The sequence below is a fragment of the Canis lupus genome, chromosome 11, assembly GCF_048164855.1.
Source record: "Canis lupus baileyi chromosome 11, mCanLup2.hap1, whole genome shotgun sequence".
Classification (NCBI taxonomy): Eukaryota; Metazoa; Chordata; class Mammalia; order Carnivora; family Canidae; genus Canis; species Canis lupus.
The window spans coordinates 53,094,357-53,113,771 of record NC_132848.1 but is presented as its reverse complement, the minus strand read 5'-3'; the positions used below and the strand labels follow the sequence as shown (position 1 = coordinate 53,113,771).

Sequence of the window (19,415 nt, the reverse complement as noted above, 5' to 3'; positions counted from 1 at the left end):
AGCTTCACAGATTCACTCCCCCAAAAAACTGGCGAAAATTATTTTATTTTTTAATATTTATTTATTAGGGAAAGAGAGAGCACGAGCACATGAGGCGAGGAGAGGAGGGGGGGGAGAGAGGCGAAGGAGTAAGTGATTAGAGACAAGCACACTCCTCCTGAGTGCAGAGCCTGACGCTGCTCCTTCCTAGGACTCTGAGATCGTGACCTGAGCCAAAGTCAGATGCTTAACTGACTAAGCCACTGGGTGCCCCTGAAAATTGTTTTAAAATAAACAGACTTTGAAAATGGTCCTAAGTGCATACTTCAAAGGAAGAAACATTTATTCAAGGAAATCTTTTTAAAATGGGGGGGGGGGAGAATAAAATCTTTAACAACTCAGTAAAAACAGCCAGAATCTGCAGTATTTGAACAAAGACCCATTTTCATCCTCCTCTCACCAGCTCAGTGAGCTAGAAATTGCACTCCAGACTGGTGAGGCCAAGAATACAACTCTCCCCTAACTTCCAGCTGGAGGGCTGCATCTTTCCCCTCGACCCAAAACTAAGTTCTGGGTGAGTATGACAGGGGTGGGAATTTTTCCGCCCAGCCCCAACTCTTGGGATGGAGGCTCTACCCTGAGCACAGTACTGCTGAGAATACTGGGGTTCTCTAGCCCCTTGCCCCAGCTCATTTTATCCACATTGAAAAAGGCAAGCCACGGAGACCATAGGCTGTGGCCTACCCCTTCCACCAGTGCTCAGCTACTAAAGCAAGACTGTTATTCTGAGGAAAGGGCATCACTGTCCCCACCTCCAGCACCAGAAACATGGCTCGGAGATTTGGCACAAGGGAGGTACAAGCCTTAAAACAGAAAACTCTGAATCTGTTCCCAAAGGAATTGATTTCATTCTCAACAGAGCATGGAGAAATTCAATTCTAAAGGTGCTCTCAGGAATAATAGAGCTTGTGATGAAAGCAGTTAACAGGAAGTTGGTAGATTCAGTAAAGATGTAAGTTAAACTAGATTCATTACCTAAATGGTAAGTTAAACGATAGATTCATTAAAGATGTAAATTACACTGGCTAGCTGGTTTACTAGAGAAAAAAACAGCTAAGAAGAGCCCTCTGGGGTCATAGCAAACCTTAAACCCTAATCTCAAAAACTATACCTATAAAGAAGCTTAAATTCAACTGGATCAGCTGTAGAGCACTTTATGCCCCCAAGGCATTGCTGAAACCGAGACAGCAGTCTGTCAGCCATGAGTAGAGCTTATCCTTAGTAAGATTAAGAAACAAAACAGGGAAAGGGACTGACAAAACCACTGTTACCCCAAGGCTAGTGTGTGCATGCCCAAGGCTGAACCTCCTGAGAACAACATCAGGTGCTTACTCTGAAAAACTCCGAAATCAAATTAAAGATGGCCTACCTAGATGGAAAAATGCACCATGATCATGAACCAGAAAACTTATCATCAAGATGGCAATACTCTCATAGTGGTTTTCCAGGGCTGCTGTATCAAAAGTACCACAAAGGAGATGATTTAAAACAACAGAAAAGAGTTCTCTCACAGTTCTGGAAGCCACAAGTCTAAATCAAAGTGCTACCCAGACCACACTTCCTCCAAATCCTCCAGAGGAGAATAGTTCCTTGCCTCTCCCAGCTTCCGTCAGCCCTACAGGTGCCTTGGCTTGTGGCAGGATTAACTCCAATCCTTGCCTCTATCTTCCTATGGCCTCCCTGAGTCTCTCCTGTGTCTCTGTCTCCACATCTCTCCTTATAAGGATGGCAGTCATCAGACTGACAAGAGCTCTCTTTAAACTAGTAGAACCCCATCTTACTTTGATTACATCTGCAGAGATGCTATTTCCAAATAAAGTTACATACATAAGTACTAGGGTAGAATTTCACATATCTTTTAGGGAGACATAATTCAGCCAACAAGACTCCCCCAAACTAATCTACAGATTCAATGTAATCCCTATCAGAATCCCACCTAACTTCTTTGCAGAAACTAACCAGCTGATTCTAAAATTCACACAGAATTTCAAGGGAACAAGGATAGCCAAACAATCTTGAAAATGAAGAACAAAGTAGGAGGACTCTCACTTCGTCTCAAAACTAACTACAAAGCAACAGCCAGTATAGTATTGGCACAGGATAGATAAATAGATCAATAGAATAAATCTGAGAGTCTAGAAATAAACCCATATATCTATGATCAACTGATTCTTAACAAGTGAGCCAAGGTAATTAACTAGGGAAAGAACAAGTCTTTTTGATAAATAATGCTGAGACGGGCAGCCCGGGTGGCTCAGCAGTTTAGCGCCGCCTTCAGCCCAGGGAGTGATCCTGGAGACCTAGATCGAGTCCTACGTTGGGCTCCCTGCATGGAGCCTGCTTCTCCCTCTGCCTGTGTCTTTGCCTCTCTCTCTCTCTCTCTCTCTGTTTCTCTCATGAATAAATAAATAAAATCTTTAAAAATAATAATAATAATGCTGAGACACCTGGATAAACACATCCAAAAGAGGAAGTTGGACCTTCACCCCATCCCAGATACAAAAATTAACTCAGAATGGATCAAAGACCTAAACATAAGAGCTAAAGCTATTAAACCCTTAGAAGAAAACACAGGGGATAATTTTTATGACCTCATATTGACAACTGATTCTTAGATATGACAGCAAAAGCATGAGCAATAAAATAAAAATAGGGAGGCCTGGGTGGCTCAGCAGTTGAGTGTATGCCTTAGGCTCAGGGTGTGATCCTGGAGTCCTGGGATCGAGTCCCACATTGGGCTCCCTGCACGGAGCCTGCTTCACCCTCCGCCTGTGTTTCTGCCTCTCTCTGTCTCTCATAAATAAATAAAATCTTTAAAAATTAATTAATTAATTAAAATTAAATTGGATTTCATCAAAATAAAAAACTTTCATGCTTCAATGGACACCATCAAAAAAGTGAAAAGACAACCCACAAAATAGAAGAAAATATTGTCAATCATATAACCAAAAAGGGATTTGATCTAGAATGTATAAAGAACACTTAAAATTCAATAATAAAAAGACAACTCAATTAAAAAATAGAGAAAGGATCTGAGTAAACCTATTTCCCAAAGAGACATACAAATGGCCAATAAAACATGAAAAAATGCTTGACATCATTAGATGACAGGGAAATACAAATCAAAACTGCAATGAGATACCACTGCAGAAAGTTAGACAACAAAACTTAGATGGCTAAAATCAAAAAGTCAGATAATAACAAGTGCTGGTGAGGATGTGGAAAAATCAGAACCCTCATACTCTGCTGGTGGGAAGCCACCTTGGAAAACAGTATGGCAGTTCTGCTAATAGTTAAACATGGTTAACATATGACCCAGAAATTCGCCCTCCCACCACCATCCACCCCATCCCCCGGTATATACCCAAGAGAAATGAAGGCTATGCCTACTATGCCTACTCAAACACTTCACAAATATCTAAAGCATCATTATTCATAATAGCCAAAAGGTAGAAACAATACAAACTGTCCATCAACTGATGGGTAAATAAAATGTGGTGGGATATATAATGGGTATTATTCTGCAATAAAACAGAATGGATGAATTTTTTTTTTAGATTTTTTATTTATTTATTCACAAGAGACACACAGAGAGAGAAGCAGAGATACAGGCAGAGGGAGAAGCAGGCTCCATGCAGAGAGCCCGATGTGGGACTCGATCCCAGGTCTCCAGGATCAGGCCCTGGGCTGAAGGCAGAGCTAAACCACTGAGCCACCCAGGCTGCCCAGAATGGATGAATCTTGAGAACATTATGCTGAATGAAAAAAGCAGTCACAAAAGACTATGTTTCCTTTTTTTTTTTTTTTTATGTTTCCATTTTTATGGATTAATTAAATATCATTCCATTTATACAAAATGTTCAGAATAGGCAAATCTATAGACATAAAATACATTAGAAGTCACTTAGTGTCAGAGCGGTATGGAATGGGGGATAAGGTAATAGCTAAAGTATACAAGATTTCTTCTTGAGGTGATGAAAATATTTTTAAATTAACTTTGATATGTGATGATGCATATATCTGTAAATATACTAATAACCACTGAATATTATACTTTAAACGGGTAGATTATATGGTATATAAATTATCTCACATTAAAGCTATTACAAAAAAATAAATCAGAGTATGAAAAATTACAGCATTCTTAAAATATCATTTAAACTGAGATCCATTCAATTACCGAAAATACTCTCTTCAAACTAGAACAAAGGGAAACAAATGACATTTTTACTTCTAAACCTCTCTCCTATGCTACTTGTTGGAAAGTTGCTACCAATTCTTATGCTTTGCCCCTCTCGATTTAAAAAAAAGGATGGAGAGAAAAGGAATTAATATTTAATGCATGTCTTTAATGCCTAATATTGTACATCTTTAATTTAATAATCACTTTACCTCGATTTCATCAATGGAAAAACAGGTACAGAGTAGTAAAGTGATTTGGCCAAGGCCATAAATGTGTAAGGGGCTAGAAGATTTGAATTCAAGTTTTTCTGACTCCAGGTCCTATACTCTTCCTATTCAAACAAGCTAAACAGCTCCCTTCTCCAGGTTCTTGTACTCTAAGTTGAACTACGAGCAACCAACAAACTTACTTGGCAAAGCAAGAAGACCGATGTAAGTCTGCAGCTTCTCAAACACAGCTGTCATCTTTTTCATGTCCTGAGACAGCTCAAGATTCCTGGCTCTCAATGCAGACGTGCAAAGAGACGATTCACATTCTTCTTCTAAACTAGGAATGAGCAGATATTTCAAAAGTGAGCATCGTAACAATTTTCAAACAGCTATAATAAATCATCTGATTTTTCAAACTATGCCCAAAAGAGAAACTTTCCAAAAAAAAAAAAATTATCTCATGTATAAGGTTCCATTTTTTTTAGACCTCAATACATACACCTATTTGCTGCAGATATTAGTGCTAACAGATGACCAGATGGAAGTAAAAGGCAAAGGCAGGTGCTCATTGGCTTTCCATCCTAGGAGCAACACAAAATTATTTCCTTTAAAAATATTTTGAGGAGCAGTGCCTTGCTAGCTCAGTCAGTAGAGCATATGATTCTTGATCTCAGAGTCATAAGTTCAAGCCCCACAGCGGGCATAGAGCTTACTTTAAAAAAAAAGAGAGAGAGAAGAAGAAGAAGAAAGAAGGAAGAAAGAAGAAAAGAAGAAGAAGAAAAGAAGAAGAAGAAGAAGAAGAAGAAGAAGAAGAAGAAGAAGAAAAATACAAAAAAAAAAAAAAAAAAAAACACAAAAAACCTAATTTGGGCAGCCCAGGTGGCTCAGCGGTTTAGCGCCACCTTCGGCCCAGGGCCTGATCCTAGAGATCTGGGATGGAGTCCCACGTAGGGCTTCCCGCATGGAGCCTGCTTTTCCCTCTGCCTGTGTCTCTGCCCCTCTCTCTCTCTCTCTCTCTCTCTCTCTCTGTCTCAAATAAATAAATAAATAAATAAATAAATAAAATCTTTTTTAAAAGTTAAAAAATTTGTTTAAAAAACCTAATCCTGAGGAGAAAAATATTGCACATACTGAATTCCTAAAGAAAATTAAATAGGAACTAACGAACAAAATCATTTAGAAACCTTTTTAGTAAAAAGGTTAGTAAAAGCCAAAGAGATTGAAAAACCAATCTATACACCCAAATCTAAAATTAAATGACTAACAATCATATAATACATTGTATCATTTTCAATTTTAAGTGGTTACTTGGGAAAACAATTATAAGGTGAGAAAACAATTATGAGAAAAAAACACATGGACTCTTAACAGTGTTTCTTAAAAATGTGCAGGTAAAGCAAGGAAAGTTATTAACACAGGAATGATAATCATATCCCTTTCCTTCTCTTCCTCTACTTTATAACAGACAGCTTCATTCAATACAAAGCCCATATACTACCAAAAAAAAAAAAGTCATCTTGTCAATTAATGTGGTTTTTAAAACAATGATAAAAAGTTGTCTTAAAATATAAATATGGGGCACCCTGGTGACTCGTGTGGTTAATTAAGCATCTGCCTTCAGCTCAGGTCATGATCCCAGAGTCCTAGGATTGAGTCCACATTGGGCTTCCTGCTCTGCAGGGAACCTGCTTCTCCCTCTCCCTCTGCTTCTCTCTGTCTCTCATGACTAAATAAATAAAATCTTAAAAAAAAAAAACATAAATATGGGATGAAGATAGGGGATAAAACATTCCAAGAATAGGAATCTAAGATCAAAAAAGGACTTATTCAGTATTTCTAAAAAATGTAACCGTGAAAAAATAAATTAAGGTAAAATAAAAATGCACAATTGTTTCAAGTAGTAAATACCACTTTTGCAATGGTTCTCAAATAGGTTCCTCTTAAACATAAGCCAAATCAATAAGGTATATTCAATTTAGTGTTGTTTAAACTTCTAGAGTCTTTTCAAAAAACTTTAACTTCATTGAAGCATAAGATTAAGAATCTGAATGAAACTATAATTCATAATTATTAGTTTAAGTCCTAATTCCGATTCCTAAAATTCTGTTATACCCGCAAACCGTAAAATTTGGTTACTGAAATGCCTGGTCAGGTTACAATCAGGTAATAAAATGGCTTTTAACACATATTAAATTTTTTAAGTAGTGGAAGTTTACATTTCTGAGAAAGTAAACCTACTATTTTAGTTTTATAAGGATTTATGAACCATAATTACTGTATATTTTCAATATCTCTAAGTTATTCATCTACATATTTTCTAACCCTTATTGTGCAATATATTATAATACATATATGTTCTTATTTTTCTTATGTTCCAGTTGTATTATTCTTTGACTTTTTTTTTTTTTTAAGGTTAAATCTTTGGATGAAAAGACTTAGATGAATTAGGGGTCTTGGCAGTTTTAGAACAAAAGTATCAAAACATACAAGCAATATTATCAAATTTCCAGTTACATGGATTATTTTCCCTTTCCCTTCCAGAAATACTTAACGAGGAATATGTAAGGTTACTAAATGGTATCTTCCGTGAGGGCTGGAGGAGATAAAGTTTTTAGTTTATAACTTAAACAAATCACCAATAATAAAAACAAGAAGACACCACTTCAGAGAAACCTAATGATTACAGATCCAACCAATTGTGGAAGCTAATTATTATAACCCCCACCTAAACGTTTACAGCAAAAGGATAAAACTGAAATATTTCTTTCAAGAACTGTGTGATTCACAATCACTGAAAATACGGGTTCACAGCATTACACGGTTATAGCGGTAGCCACACTACAGAACTACTCAAAAACCCCTGACTGATGCACTACAATTCAATTTTCTTAAATATAGGTTTGTGCTGCTCAAGCCATTATTCTCCTTGTTCACAGACAAGCCAACTGGCTGTGGTGCAGAGCGAGCCGGTAGTTGCCAAGGGGCACGCGTCACTATTTTAACTTGGGCACAGGTCAGGTGACCCCCCACGAGTCCCCAAGCTCCTTGGCCTCAAGGCTAAGTACCTTTTTAACTGATAAGGAAGAATCTTCCTAAGAAAACATATGTAAGAGGTCAAATGCTCTGAAAAAGTTTTCAATTTCACAGTTGTCTCCTGGAAAAGAAAAATAATTCCAAGGTTAATAGTGTCATTTGACATAAAGGAGCTTCCACTTGCAGAAGTAAAACACAGAAGGAAATTACCAGGACAGTCACAGTATCCTCAGTAATACTTTCAAATAAATGAAGCATTCCTTCCTCAAGAGGGCGGACGTAGGACGCATTTTCATGAAGGTATTGTGAGAACTACGGAAAAGGGGAAGAACCGTCAGTTACGTCACTAGAAAATAACAAATACCTAGAGATTTGTGAATGGACTCGCTGAGTTATAAACCTAAGTTCTTTTGGAAACTTTTTGAGAAAAAGTTTGGCTTTTACAAAAAAGGGATGCTCACCCTCTAACAGTCCCAAATACAGTCCCCAAGTCCCCATCTCATTCCAAATGGAGGAACCTGAAGAGAGGTGACATCATTTAACCAGGCATGGGAGGAAACACAGAGGGGACACTGCCTTACAACCCACCACAGGCATTCCCCAAGCACCTGCTTCTCTAAAGAGGGCTCAGGAAAGAAAAAGAAAGAAAAGAAAAGAAACCTGTATGAAAGATTTTTATGTTATGTTCCTCATTTTTTAAAAAACAAGCCTATTAAGGACAGCTCCTTATTTTTACTGTGTATGATGTTCAGGGTTAACAAATTCCAGGAATATATAATTATCACCAGAATGAGGATGTAAAAACTTTTATAACTGTCACTGATACCTTAGTATTTATAAAGAATTAATTCAGTATGAAGAATAAATTCAGAAAAAAAATCCTACAGGCATTTAGACAATTTAGTAGCAAAAAGTTAATTTTCACTTATGAAGTTTCTCAATTATCCAAATATTGTATAATGGCTCAAATTCTGATTTCTCAGTACAGAAATGTAAAATCTCATTATGCAGAAATGTGATTCAACTGGCCATACTGCAAACTATAGATATCTGGCCCTGGGCAACTCATTTGATCTCTCTGAGCTTCAATCATAAATGTCTACTTTATGATTTTATGGACAAGTCTAAACCACTCTGGTCATCTTTTAACAAGTGGTTTCTGAATCTCCTTCAATAATACAGATTTATTAGGGGTGCCTGGATGGCTCAGTCAGTTAAGCGTCTGCCTTTGGCTCAGGTCATGATCCTAGAGTCCTGGGATCGAGTCCCATGTAGGGCTCCCTGCTCAGTGGGGAACCTGCTTCTCCCTCTCTCACTTATTGCTTTTCCTGCCTGCATTCTCTCTCAAATAAATAAATAAAATAATACACACTTATTAGAAAAACCACATAGAACCTTTCATATGCCAAAGCACCAAAGATAAAATATTGAGAAATAAATGAATTCTTCAGAGTGATAAAGTGTTTCAGATAAGATTAACATATTTGATTCTCACTGTATAACCATTATGTAGCAACAAGCTAAAAAAAATTCCAAAAAAGGGACAAATATATTTTTTGATATTACAGGAAGTATAAAATAAAATATAACTTTTACATTAAAATGCTGCAATACTGTTTCCCAACCCAAATCATCTGAAAGCTTTTTCCCACAGTGAAATTAAAGGCCCAAAGTTTAACTGTTTATGAACGTCAATAGATTCATGAAGTCAGATCAAAACTGATGAAAATCAAGCCCCTCCCAAGGGCCTCCTATGTGTAAGGTATAACAATTATCGGAATTAACCTTTACTGAGTGCTTACTACGTGCCAGGCACTATTCTCAGTACTTCACATATATTATCTACTTAATCCTCAAACTTAAACATATGTACCTGTGAAGTATGTACCCTATCCTCCATTTTAAATATTAGGACACTGAAGCACAGAGAGGCTAAATAAATTGCCCCAAGGGGACACAGAAAGTGCCTGGGACCCCCTTAGTTTGACTCCAGAGTCCAGCTTGGGCTATACTAATTGGTACTTACAGGATACATGGACATAAACACTATTCAAACCCTGGAAACAGGGCAGCCCCGGTGGCTCAGCGGTTTAGTGCCGCCTTCGGCCCAGGGTATGATCCTGGAGACCCAGGATTGAGTCCCACGTTGGGGTCCCTGCATGGAGTCTGCTTCTCCCTCTGCTTGTGTCTCTGCCTTTCTGTGTGTCTCTCACGAATAAATAAATAAAATCTTAAAAAAAAAAAAAAACCTGGAAACACTGCATGATACACAGAAAGCAAGCTGGAAAGAAGAATCAGCTAAGTAGGAAGAGTGGCAGATTCATTTCAGAAAGCCACATTATGATGCACTTCGAGTACATATCTATAGTAAGATCCCTCAATTTCCTCCCTGTGGGGGCCAGCCTTTGAGATAGCCCCAATGATCCCTGTCTCAGCTTTTATGGCTTTCTGTAGTACTCTTGCATACTGTTTCAAGGCTGGTCTGTGTGACCAATACAATATGGTAGTAGTGATGGTACTCAGTACCCGGGATAAGTTATAACAGGCACTGCGGCTTCTACTCTGCCCTCTCTTGGACCACTCATTCTAGGGGAGGTTAATTGCTATGTCTTGAGGACACTCAAGCAGTCCTATGGAGAGGTGAGAAACCTCCATGAGAAACCAAGGCTTCCAGCCAACAACCAGCACTAACTCACCAGCCACGTGAATGCACCCCCTGGGAAGCAGATGCTCCACCCTAGTCAAGTCTTTAGATGAATTCCGGCCTCAGCTGACTCTTGACTGAAACTTTATGAGAGATCATGAAGCAGAAGCCCCCCAGCTACTTTTCTCCTGAATTCTTGACCCACAGAAATGGTCTGAGATAATAAATGTTTGCTGTTTTAAACTACTAAATTTTGGTGTAATTTATTACACAGTAATACAGAATTAATACACTATTTATTTTTTCCTTTTCAGTTAAATGTGGTCTTGCAAGCTACTTTAAATCCTTTTTTAGAACTAGCTAGGGAGAAAAAAGGAAAGAAAGGAGAGAAATTTGCCAGGCCCCAAAAAAGCACATGGACTGAAGGGAATGACAGTCAACCCTCTCCTTATTCCTTATTTAAACGTCACACACCCTGAAAATGCTCCAAAGCTCAACCAGAGAAGCAGTTTCACTCCCACTCCATACCCCAGCAGGAAAGGTCAACTATACCCACATACACTTTTTTGCTTTTAAACATACCCAGTGATGAAAGTTACACAGTAAGTACAAATAGGGAGAGAAAAAAGGCCGGCAAACTGATTTTTCCAAAAATAAAATGGCACTTTTCATTATATCACAGCCAAGTCAAAAAACTACAAAAGGCCCCAATCCTACATACAAAGCGTAAGTCTGGGCCTTAGCCTGACCCCAGGGACCTTCCAGAGTCTGGAGCCATGTTTTTGTCTTTGCAACCTGACCTCTCATTCCTCTACTTCGAGAAGACTTCACACTCTTGCCAAAACAGTTTGCATCCTGCTCCCTCCCCACCCCCCACACACATTCCCTTATGCTTTCCTACTCCGGGACTTTGCTCCTGTCTTGCTCTCTTCTGGAGGAAAACACACCTGTTCTATTTCTCTCCTCTTACTCAAATCTTGCTCGTGTTTTGAAGCCTGTTCAAATCCCTAGACAACCTTTCCCAGACACTTCCACCAATAGCAATCTTCCCTCCTTGATGACCTTACAACACTTACTGGCCTTATCACCCACACTTCCCCAGTATTTAATTTCTTAAGAATCTCCATGTTTGCCACATTTTATCTTAAGGTTAAAGACTGTGAATTATAGTTTTCTTCCATTACTCCACAGCCCTTTGGCTGATGCGCAGTGGTCTGAAAAGAATAACATGTCTTCCTACTTTTTCAGGGCAAAGAAAAGGTATCCTGAGTTAAATTTACCTTCTGATTCAACGGAGATATAGTGTCAATGGCAGAATCAATAGGAAAAATCTGAATCCTCTGTTCTGTATAGGTGTGAAAATTCAGAAGAGCAGTCACAAGATCTTGAACAAAAGCCAGGGCCTGCCCGGCAATGTCCCGCATCTTCAGCTTTTAAATGAAAAGTACATAAAGTTAACTATCTAATTACTATTCTCAAGCAACTTTATTTAGTATAAGTCTGCTTTTAGAGAAAACATTTAAATTCCAGTATAATTAATCTCGAATTTAAATTCATTTGCTTCCACTTGGATTTTAATATTCCCATCTAAGTAAATTAGAAAGCCACCAGTTTTGGCAACTAGACCTCCTCTATTCAATCTAGACTGTGTAAGTGCAAGGTCCACCAATCTAGCAGAAAAGGAATGGCTCATAAAATAAGTGCATCCTGTAATTCAGTTCCAATGTTATCAGATGAGAGCAAAAATCTATATTACTTTTAAATTCAGAAAGTAGCAACTTACACAATTTTTTAAAAATGTATGAGAAAGTAAAGCAAAAGTTAAACACAATGGGTTAGTGTACTAAACAGAGGCCCAAACAATAAATTCTTGTTTCTTAAAAGTTTGACATACATATCACTGAAAATCAAAACATTATCATTACCTGATGTCTCCTATTGTGAAGTGGAACGTTCAAAGCGTTATACTGACTATATTCTATAAAACAAAAATAGATGCACAATAAGTCATTTTACGTTTATGGAAAAACAGCATACCTAAAATACAATGAATTCTCTGTGGCAAAATCAGCTTTAACTAAGAATTTTAAATGATCAAAGCCACAATCACAGTATAATAATGGAATTTATATAGAATCAGTTGTTTCTCAGATAAAGTAATACTTTTTTTTCTTTTTTTAAGTAGGCTCCATGCCCAACGTGGGGCTTGAACTCACAGCCCAGAGAGCAAGAGTCGCTTGCTCCACTGAGCCGGCCAGGAGCCCCTCACTTTTTTTAACTTTAGGATAAACAAACCCTGAGCTTCTGTTTCGAAGAAATCATTTCAAAAACCTGAGGCCTTTCAAGATAACCTAGAAAGGCCCATGACGTTTTGCTACGTTCAGTCATGCTCCATTCTAAAATACCCATGCACACAGCTGCCACACCAGTCATCCAGAAATACCACCGTGTTCACAACACTACACTACTTGACAGTCTACCACTGCCTGTTACTGCTGATCCCAACAACTCAATCCTAACTCTTCTGGGTTGGCTTCCTCATTTTCCCACCGTCCTTCTCTCTAACCTAGACTTTGTCCCCAACCTCGGATAGCTTCCCAACACCCAGGTTCAGGCTTCAGTCCCCTCCTTCATCTCTGCTCCTCTCTGCATACCACTCCAGCCACTCAAACTGTCCCTCCTCCACCTAGTCCTCAGTCAGAAAGACCTGGTGCCAAAATCTGACTCAGAAAGTCCCCATGCTTCTCTCAGCCAGTTCTCTCTTATAACCACATTTCTACCAAGGGCCTGGTCTCCCATCCACAGTTCATCTACTTTCCTCTCGGTCCTCTGTGGGCCTTGCTTGTTTGCCTTCCCAGCCTGGTCCATTGTTTCCAACAATGCTCTTGCTGCACAAAAAGAGATCAGGGTCCATGACAACCTAATTTACCAAACTTAAGGGGCCTTCACGGCTTCCACAATCCATAACTTCATTGCTATACCCCTTCCCAAGGCATCTGCTCCACACCTTTTCCATTTTAAGCCCCAGACACCTTTCTTCCTCTCCTCCCCTGCCCTGGGATGGGGTGGCCTCCCACTACAATGGCAGGAAGACAAAGGCCAAAGCCCAAGGGGTTCTTATGTTTCCTACCGTCCACCTCATAGTCCCTGGCTTCACATATCTGGTCCTTAGCTAATCTTCCCGCTGGGTCCCCAGCAGTAGCTCCTTCTGGCCGGTCAGGGCCTAATCCATCAACCACACCCTCCTCCCCACTACATCTTCACAGGTACCTTCAAAAAAAGCATTTATTGTAGCTTTTAAAAGTCTGTCTCCACAGTGACTTCCTCCCCTTTACTTTTATCATACTGAATCCTCTGCCCTCACCCATCTCCTGCACAACACCACCATTTTTTTTTATTCTGCTAGAATGCTGAGCTCCTAACCTTCCCCATCTTCATTCCAGCTACTCAAAGAACAGCATGTCTATGACTGTTGCTCAGCACCCATTCACCTCTAACCCTCCTGCTAGCCATCTACCAACCACCTCCACCCCACATGGAAACACTCCTCTCAAAGTCACCAAAGCAGCTGCCTTTACTGTCACATCACCCTTTCTGAGCTCCCCATAGCAATGCTAGAACTGCCCAGCACCACCAGGCTGAACACTCCTGTCCCCCGCTTTCATGTCATCTCATTTCCCCAGCTCCTCACCACCTCCACCACCTCAGCCCTTCTTCTTCCTGACCACTGTGAGGGAAAACTCTCCAAGGACATTGTGTGGGCCTCTCTGCATTTAGTGTGGGCCTCTCCCCACATTTCCACCACTCTCAATGCCCATTCATCCCAACAGAGTCAACTCCAGTCTCTCTCCAGGCTTTTACTTAGAAATGCATATACCAAGGGGTACCTGGGGGGCTCAGTCAATTGGGCATCTGCCTTAGCTCAGGTCATAATCTCAGGGTCCTGGGATCAGCTCCACATCAGGCTCCCTTCTCAAGGACAGTCTGCTTCTCCCTCTGCCCTCCCCCTCACTTGTGCACTTCTGTGCACAAATAAATAAAATCTTAAAATAAATAAAATCTTAAACACACACACACACACACACACCCCAATAGATAAATTTATACTGATCCATCAGTCAGAATATTAAACAACAAAGTTAACCTCATCATCTTTTCTATAAACCTGCCCGTTGTGTGCCTCTTTGATTTCTGTCAACGGCACCACATCTTTCCCCCACACTGCCTCCTCCAGTTCCCTTCCGGCCTGCATTCATCTCCCTGACAACTCAGGCTCCAGCCTCCAGAAGTACACACCACGACTAGCATCACAACAGTCTTGGCCCCCTTTCCCCATTCAGTCTACACCCTTGCCAGACTAGCTCTGTGAGTGCACAGATCTCATCGTGACATTACCTGGACCAAAGGCTTCAACATGCCTATCACCTTGTGAATTGAGTCCCAACTCCCTGGCCCACAACTCTAGGGTCTAGCCCCATCTACCCTTTCAGAACTTGCCTACCCCACCCACTCTAGCCTCCTGTCACACTTTAACTCATTACTGCTCATCAGACCATGACAGCACCTTTTGTCCCACGTACCACACTCCACTTAATTCCCTGGTTTGTTCTCCTGCATCTCTGCCCAATAAAACCAACTCACATATCCAAGCCCAGCTCAAAGCACGCTTCTTCCAAAAGACTTCCCCAAACAACCCTGCCAGCAGTAATCTGTCCTTCCTCTGAAACCCCAACAGTCTCTTTATTGAACAGGTTAGCTTATATTTTAGACATTTCTATACATTATCTCTCCCCTTCTGGAGAGGGCATTTCTATACATTCCCTCTCTGCTTCTTTTAAGGCAGAGATTTTTGTCTTAGAAATTTTTTTTTAAGATTTTATTTATTTATTAGAGACACACAGAGAGAAAGAGAAAGAGAGAGAGATTGAGAGAAAGAGAGAGGCAGAACACAGGCAGAGAAAGAAGCAGGCTCCATGCAGAGAGAGCCTGATGTGGGACTCGATCCTGGGTCTCCAGGATCACACCCTGGGCTGAAGACGGCGCTAAACTGCTGAGCCACCAGGGCTGCCCAAGTCTTAGAAATGTTTATGCCCCTTGTACTCCCTATCCATCTGAGCACTCAACAATGATCTCCTAAATATTGCGGAACTAAAAGTAACCTACATTGACATGATAAGGATCTAAAGCAGGGTGACAACTAGTACTGGAAGAGGAGAGAGAAATCCAAAAGAGATCCAGAAGGAAATTATTAGGACCTGATGACTAATTGATACAAAGATTAAAGGGAAAATGAAATGCCAAGATTTCAAGTCTAGCAGATCAAAGTACGCTAGTGCTATTTACATTAATGTAGAAACTAGAAACAGGTGTTATTTTCAGAGGAACTTAGGCTTTGATATAATAATGACATATGCTGATTTCAGTGTTAGATCAAACTGTTTTTCTCTGGTGTCTTTTCTTTCCTCTTTTCTTAGGTCTTCGGGGAGAAAAATTTAGGGGAAGTAAAAAATTTTAATCATGTGACTATAAAAAAGGGAATCTGTACTTATTTGAATATAAGCTTCAAAATTTCAAGCAATTAAATAAAATATATTCTTTTTCAAGGTTATGATTTAATTTTTCCTTAAACATTACAAAATTGGCACCTATTACACATGTAAGTTGATTTCTTTTAAGTTTGTTTTCTTGCTCTTGGTTATATAAATTGCCAGACCATTCCTATTCAAGATGAATAGGAAGCAGGATTTACTCAAGTCAGCTCCGTAACTATCAGTGAGGATCACCAAAAGTGCTAGAGATACCAGAATGAGAAGATCCACTCCCACTACCCTTCCCTCATTCCTCCCACCATGAACAGCTTCTCTTACACAAATTTTCAAGTACTTTATGTTCAGGTTGGTTTTCACCCAGGGATATGCTAAATACATGCAATAAAAAAAATAAAAAAATTTAAAAAACATGGATTTGAACTTTTTTCAAGAAGGCTGAGTTAGGAGTCAGTCTCCCTATGAAATATGAAGACCACAGCTGATCAAAAAATAAAAAGAAAGCTACCCTCTGTTGAGCCAATGAAGTTTTTTGCCAAATATATTAAAAATTTTTTAAACTAGTTTGTGACCACAGAGAGAGGTTCAAAGGTGCAAATAATGGAAAAGTGTACGTAATACCTACTTGTATCATTAAAAGGTACTTTTTCCGTGATGATTGATAAGGATTCCTCTAATCTACCTGACAAATCTTCATGAAGATTCTTTAACTGTAATTGACTGAAAGGAAAAAAAAAACACAAAACCACATGATCATCAATCAGACAGCGGATCCTCACTTCCTTGCTACCATAACACCTGGTATCAAGCTTTCAGAGAATCATGCCTGACACCAGGATACTCGTGGTGGTAGATAATTATTCAATGATGAAGAAAAATACTAATCCTTGATTCCAAAGCCCCTGAGACTTCTATTGAATGATGTTAAGACTGTCAGAATTTATCACAGTCCCAGTATCTAATACAATCTTATCAGTTTATTTCCCCAAGTGCAAAGTAACCTTAGAGCAGTTTCAAAACCACAAATTTTCTCTTTCCGGCACATAAATGTTAGTTCAAGTATTACAATGAAGTTTTTTTTTAAGTACTGTATCAGATTTTTCCCCCCTTGAGCTCAAAATCTGATAGTTTTTCTATTTTTGATTCAATTATGAGCATGAGCATACATCTAAACCACACATGTAATTTGACCAATGCAACTAAACTGAAGAAATTCACGTGACTGATTCTATTGAAATCTAAAGTGTTATGTCATTTATCAAATAAATGCTGGAGTTACTACCCATCAATTCATCATATTTGAATTTTAAGATTTAGGTATCTCCAAATTAGATCCCACTGTCTCCATTTTATTCAAAATGTACCATTAAAACATTGGCACAGTGAAAAAGAGTCAGTTTTCCTGCCTGGAACTCTCAGAAAACTCTCTCTTCAGGGTAGCCTGAATCAGAAAGCGACCAGTTCTCAGTACAGGAGCCCCAGACCGCCAGCTGCCACAGCCACAAGCATCTGCAGGCTGATGACTAATGCACAAGCCACTTGACAAAGAGTGTTATCCTCAGAGATAACAGAACTGAGATGGCCTGCTCCTTGCTCACTTCAAATGTGAAAAGATTAAGAGATAGAAGTTGCTAAACCAAAACTCAGGTCTTCTGATTCTTACTTCAGGGCCCCTTGGAATTCACGTTTCCACATACCATTCTTCTGTTCGAAGCCGACATTCCTTGGCCTCCTTTTCTAGAGTCTGAGATTTTACCTGAATATTAGAAGGAAAAAAAAGCAGATGGCTCAAGCTATAATGAGGGCACACTTAGGAGATACTGCAGGCAACAGCCTCCCCTTGAATGACTAACTTTGCATTCCACAAAGTGCACAGAAGATTTACAAGAGCCTTGACCATCTCTCAACATGCTCTCGCCATCAGTGGGGCTTACTTCTAGTTTGGCCTTGTCATTCTGCAGTTTCTCGATAGTTTCCATGTACTTCCGCGTCAAGCCATCGACCACGGCTTGGTGCTGGGCCGCCTCCATCTCCAGGGTGGCCAGCCGACTCCTCAGCTCCGCTTCCACATGCTTGTGCTGCTCATCAGCTTCAAAAAACTGCAGAGAAAAGATTATTTTTCTCTCCTCACAATATCTAAATATATACAAATGGAAAGAAAAACAACAGCCGTGACTATTCATTGAGCAATTTCCACATGGTTCCATGTGCTCACTAGGCAAAATCTGCATGGGCATATCTCACCAAATCCTCCCAGTATGTCAGAGGTAGTGCTACTGCCATCCCTCCTTTACACATGGGGAAACCAAAGCTTCAACTTGCCAAATGCAGAAATGAGATATGAACACAGGAGATCAATGTCCAAGTCGATAACTCCTTCCTCTCCATCTCAAGGATTTCTTTAAAACAACTTCCGGCACACAGGGGATTCAACTGACCAGGGTATAACTTTTTTGCTACACTAACTTCCACAATTAAAAAAATCAAAATTCAAATAGAAGTTATCCCTAAAACAGGTAAAGCTCTTTTCCTTAGTAAGAATCCATTGCTAATTAAGAATTATGAATGCTTAATACAAAATGCACTGAGGTCAAAAGCTTATTTTTTTAACATTTGCAAAAAGACAGTATTAGTGCATATTTAGTTTCCATCATTTGGCTATGCTCACCATTTCACAAAAAATTCAGGAAGCACAGCTGGAGACATAACACTATGACTCTTAACTATGCTGAATGTTTGAAGGCAAACACGTATTATTCAACATTCCATAAATATTTGAGCTCCTGCCATGAGTGAGACTCTGCCCTGAGGGAAGGCATACAAACCGACATTGTGTATACCCAAACAGACCTTATAGACTAACTGGTGAACAAATACAAACCAACTAAACAGCAATAATTTAAAAAACAAACACTACTTAATGATAAGCCCCCAACTAAATGGTCCATCTAATCATTTTCTAGATAAAATGAACAGTGCCTAGTATATTTCTGTACTGTTTTCAAAGTTATACTGCCGTCCTCTAAATAAATGTAATACTTCAAAACACACATCCAAATTAAGATATGAATGAGATTTAAGTAATGAGCCAGTGACAGTGACATATATACCTAACAACCACAGAAGACATAAAAACACTCTATTCTGCATTGGTTTTTCCACATTCCAGATCATATGACCCATTTTTAATTCATTGGAAAAACAGAAAGTTTTCTCACTTGTATATGCAACCGTTCATTTTCTTCTATCTTCTTTTGCAGATCTTCATCAAAGACACTCTTCTGCTCTTGACTCAACTGAGAAGAAGATTCTCCACTTTTCTGATGGAAAGAATAAGTTATGTCCACATAACTTTCATCCTTTAGAGAAACATCCTAAGGTACACAGATTCTCTATCACCTTAGTAGCTTGTCTCTTCTAGTGTGCACCGTTCTCAATCCTGTAAGAAGTATATAATCCATCATTTACCTTTTCCTATTTGACATAAGTAGGAACTGCAAATATTGGAATGAGCAGGAAAGCTTAACAGGGAGAGAGAGTGAATAAACAACAGATAAGGCTCACTATTTTTTGCGGATAAATTTAGGAGTAGTACTACTGGAAAACACAGCAGGCACAGAACACAGGCCATGAAAATATGCTAAAAAATATCATTTCCATCAGAGAGGAAGACAAACCATAAGAGACTCACTCTTAATCATAAGAAACAAATTGAGGGTTACTAGAAGGGAGGAAGGTGGGGGGTTGGGGTAACTGGGTGA

The 19,415-nt window shown here is 39.3% G+C and overlaps 1 protein-coding gene across 1 annotated transcript in view; it reads right to left on the bottom strand.

The window, feature by feature from the left end:
- Positions 1-19,415, bottom strand: part of PPP1R21 (protein phosphatase 1 regulatory subunit 21) — a 65,093-nt gene that overhangs the window by 29,663 nt on the left and 16,015 nt on the right. Inside the window, exons 4-12 of the mRNA XM_072768286.1 lie at positions 18,873-18,974; positions 17,589-17,753; positions 17,352-17,410; positions 16,280-16,374; positions 12,034-12,086; positions 11,389-11,538; positions 7,675-7,776; positions 7,497-7,585; positions 4,632-4,768 (exon numbers count right to left, since the gene is read on the bottom strand). Of these exons, the coding sequence (XP_072624387.1) occupies positions 4,632-4,768; positions 7,497-7,585; positions 7,675-7,776; positions 11,389-11,538; positions 12,034-12,086; positions 16,280-16,374; positions 17,352-17,410; positions 17,589-17,753; positions 18,873-18,974 (952 nt within the window). The remainder of the gene's footprint in view (positions 1-4,631; positions 4,769-7,496; positions 7,586-7,674; positions 7,777-11,388; positions 11,539-12,033; positions 12,087-16,279; positions 16,375-17,351; positions 17,411-17,588; positions 17,754-18,872; positions 18,975-19,415) is intronic.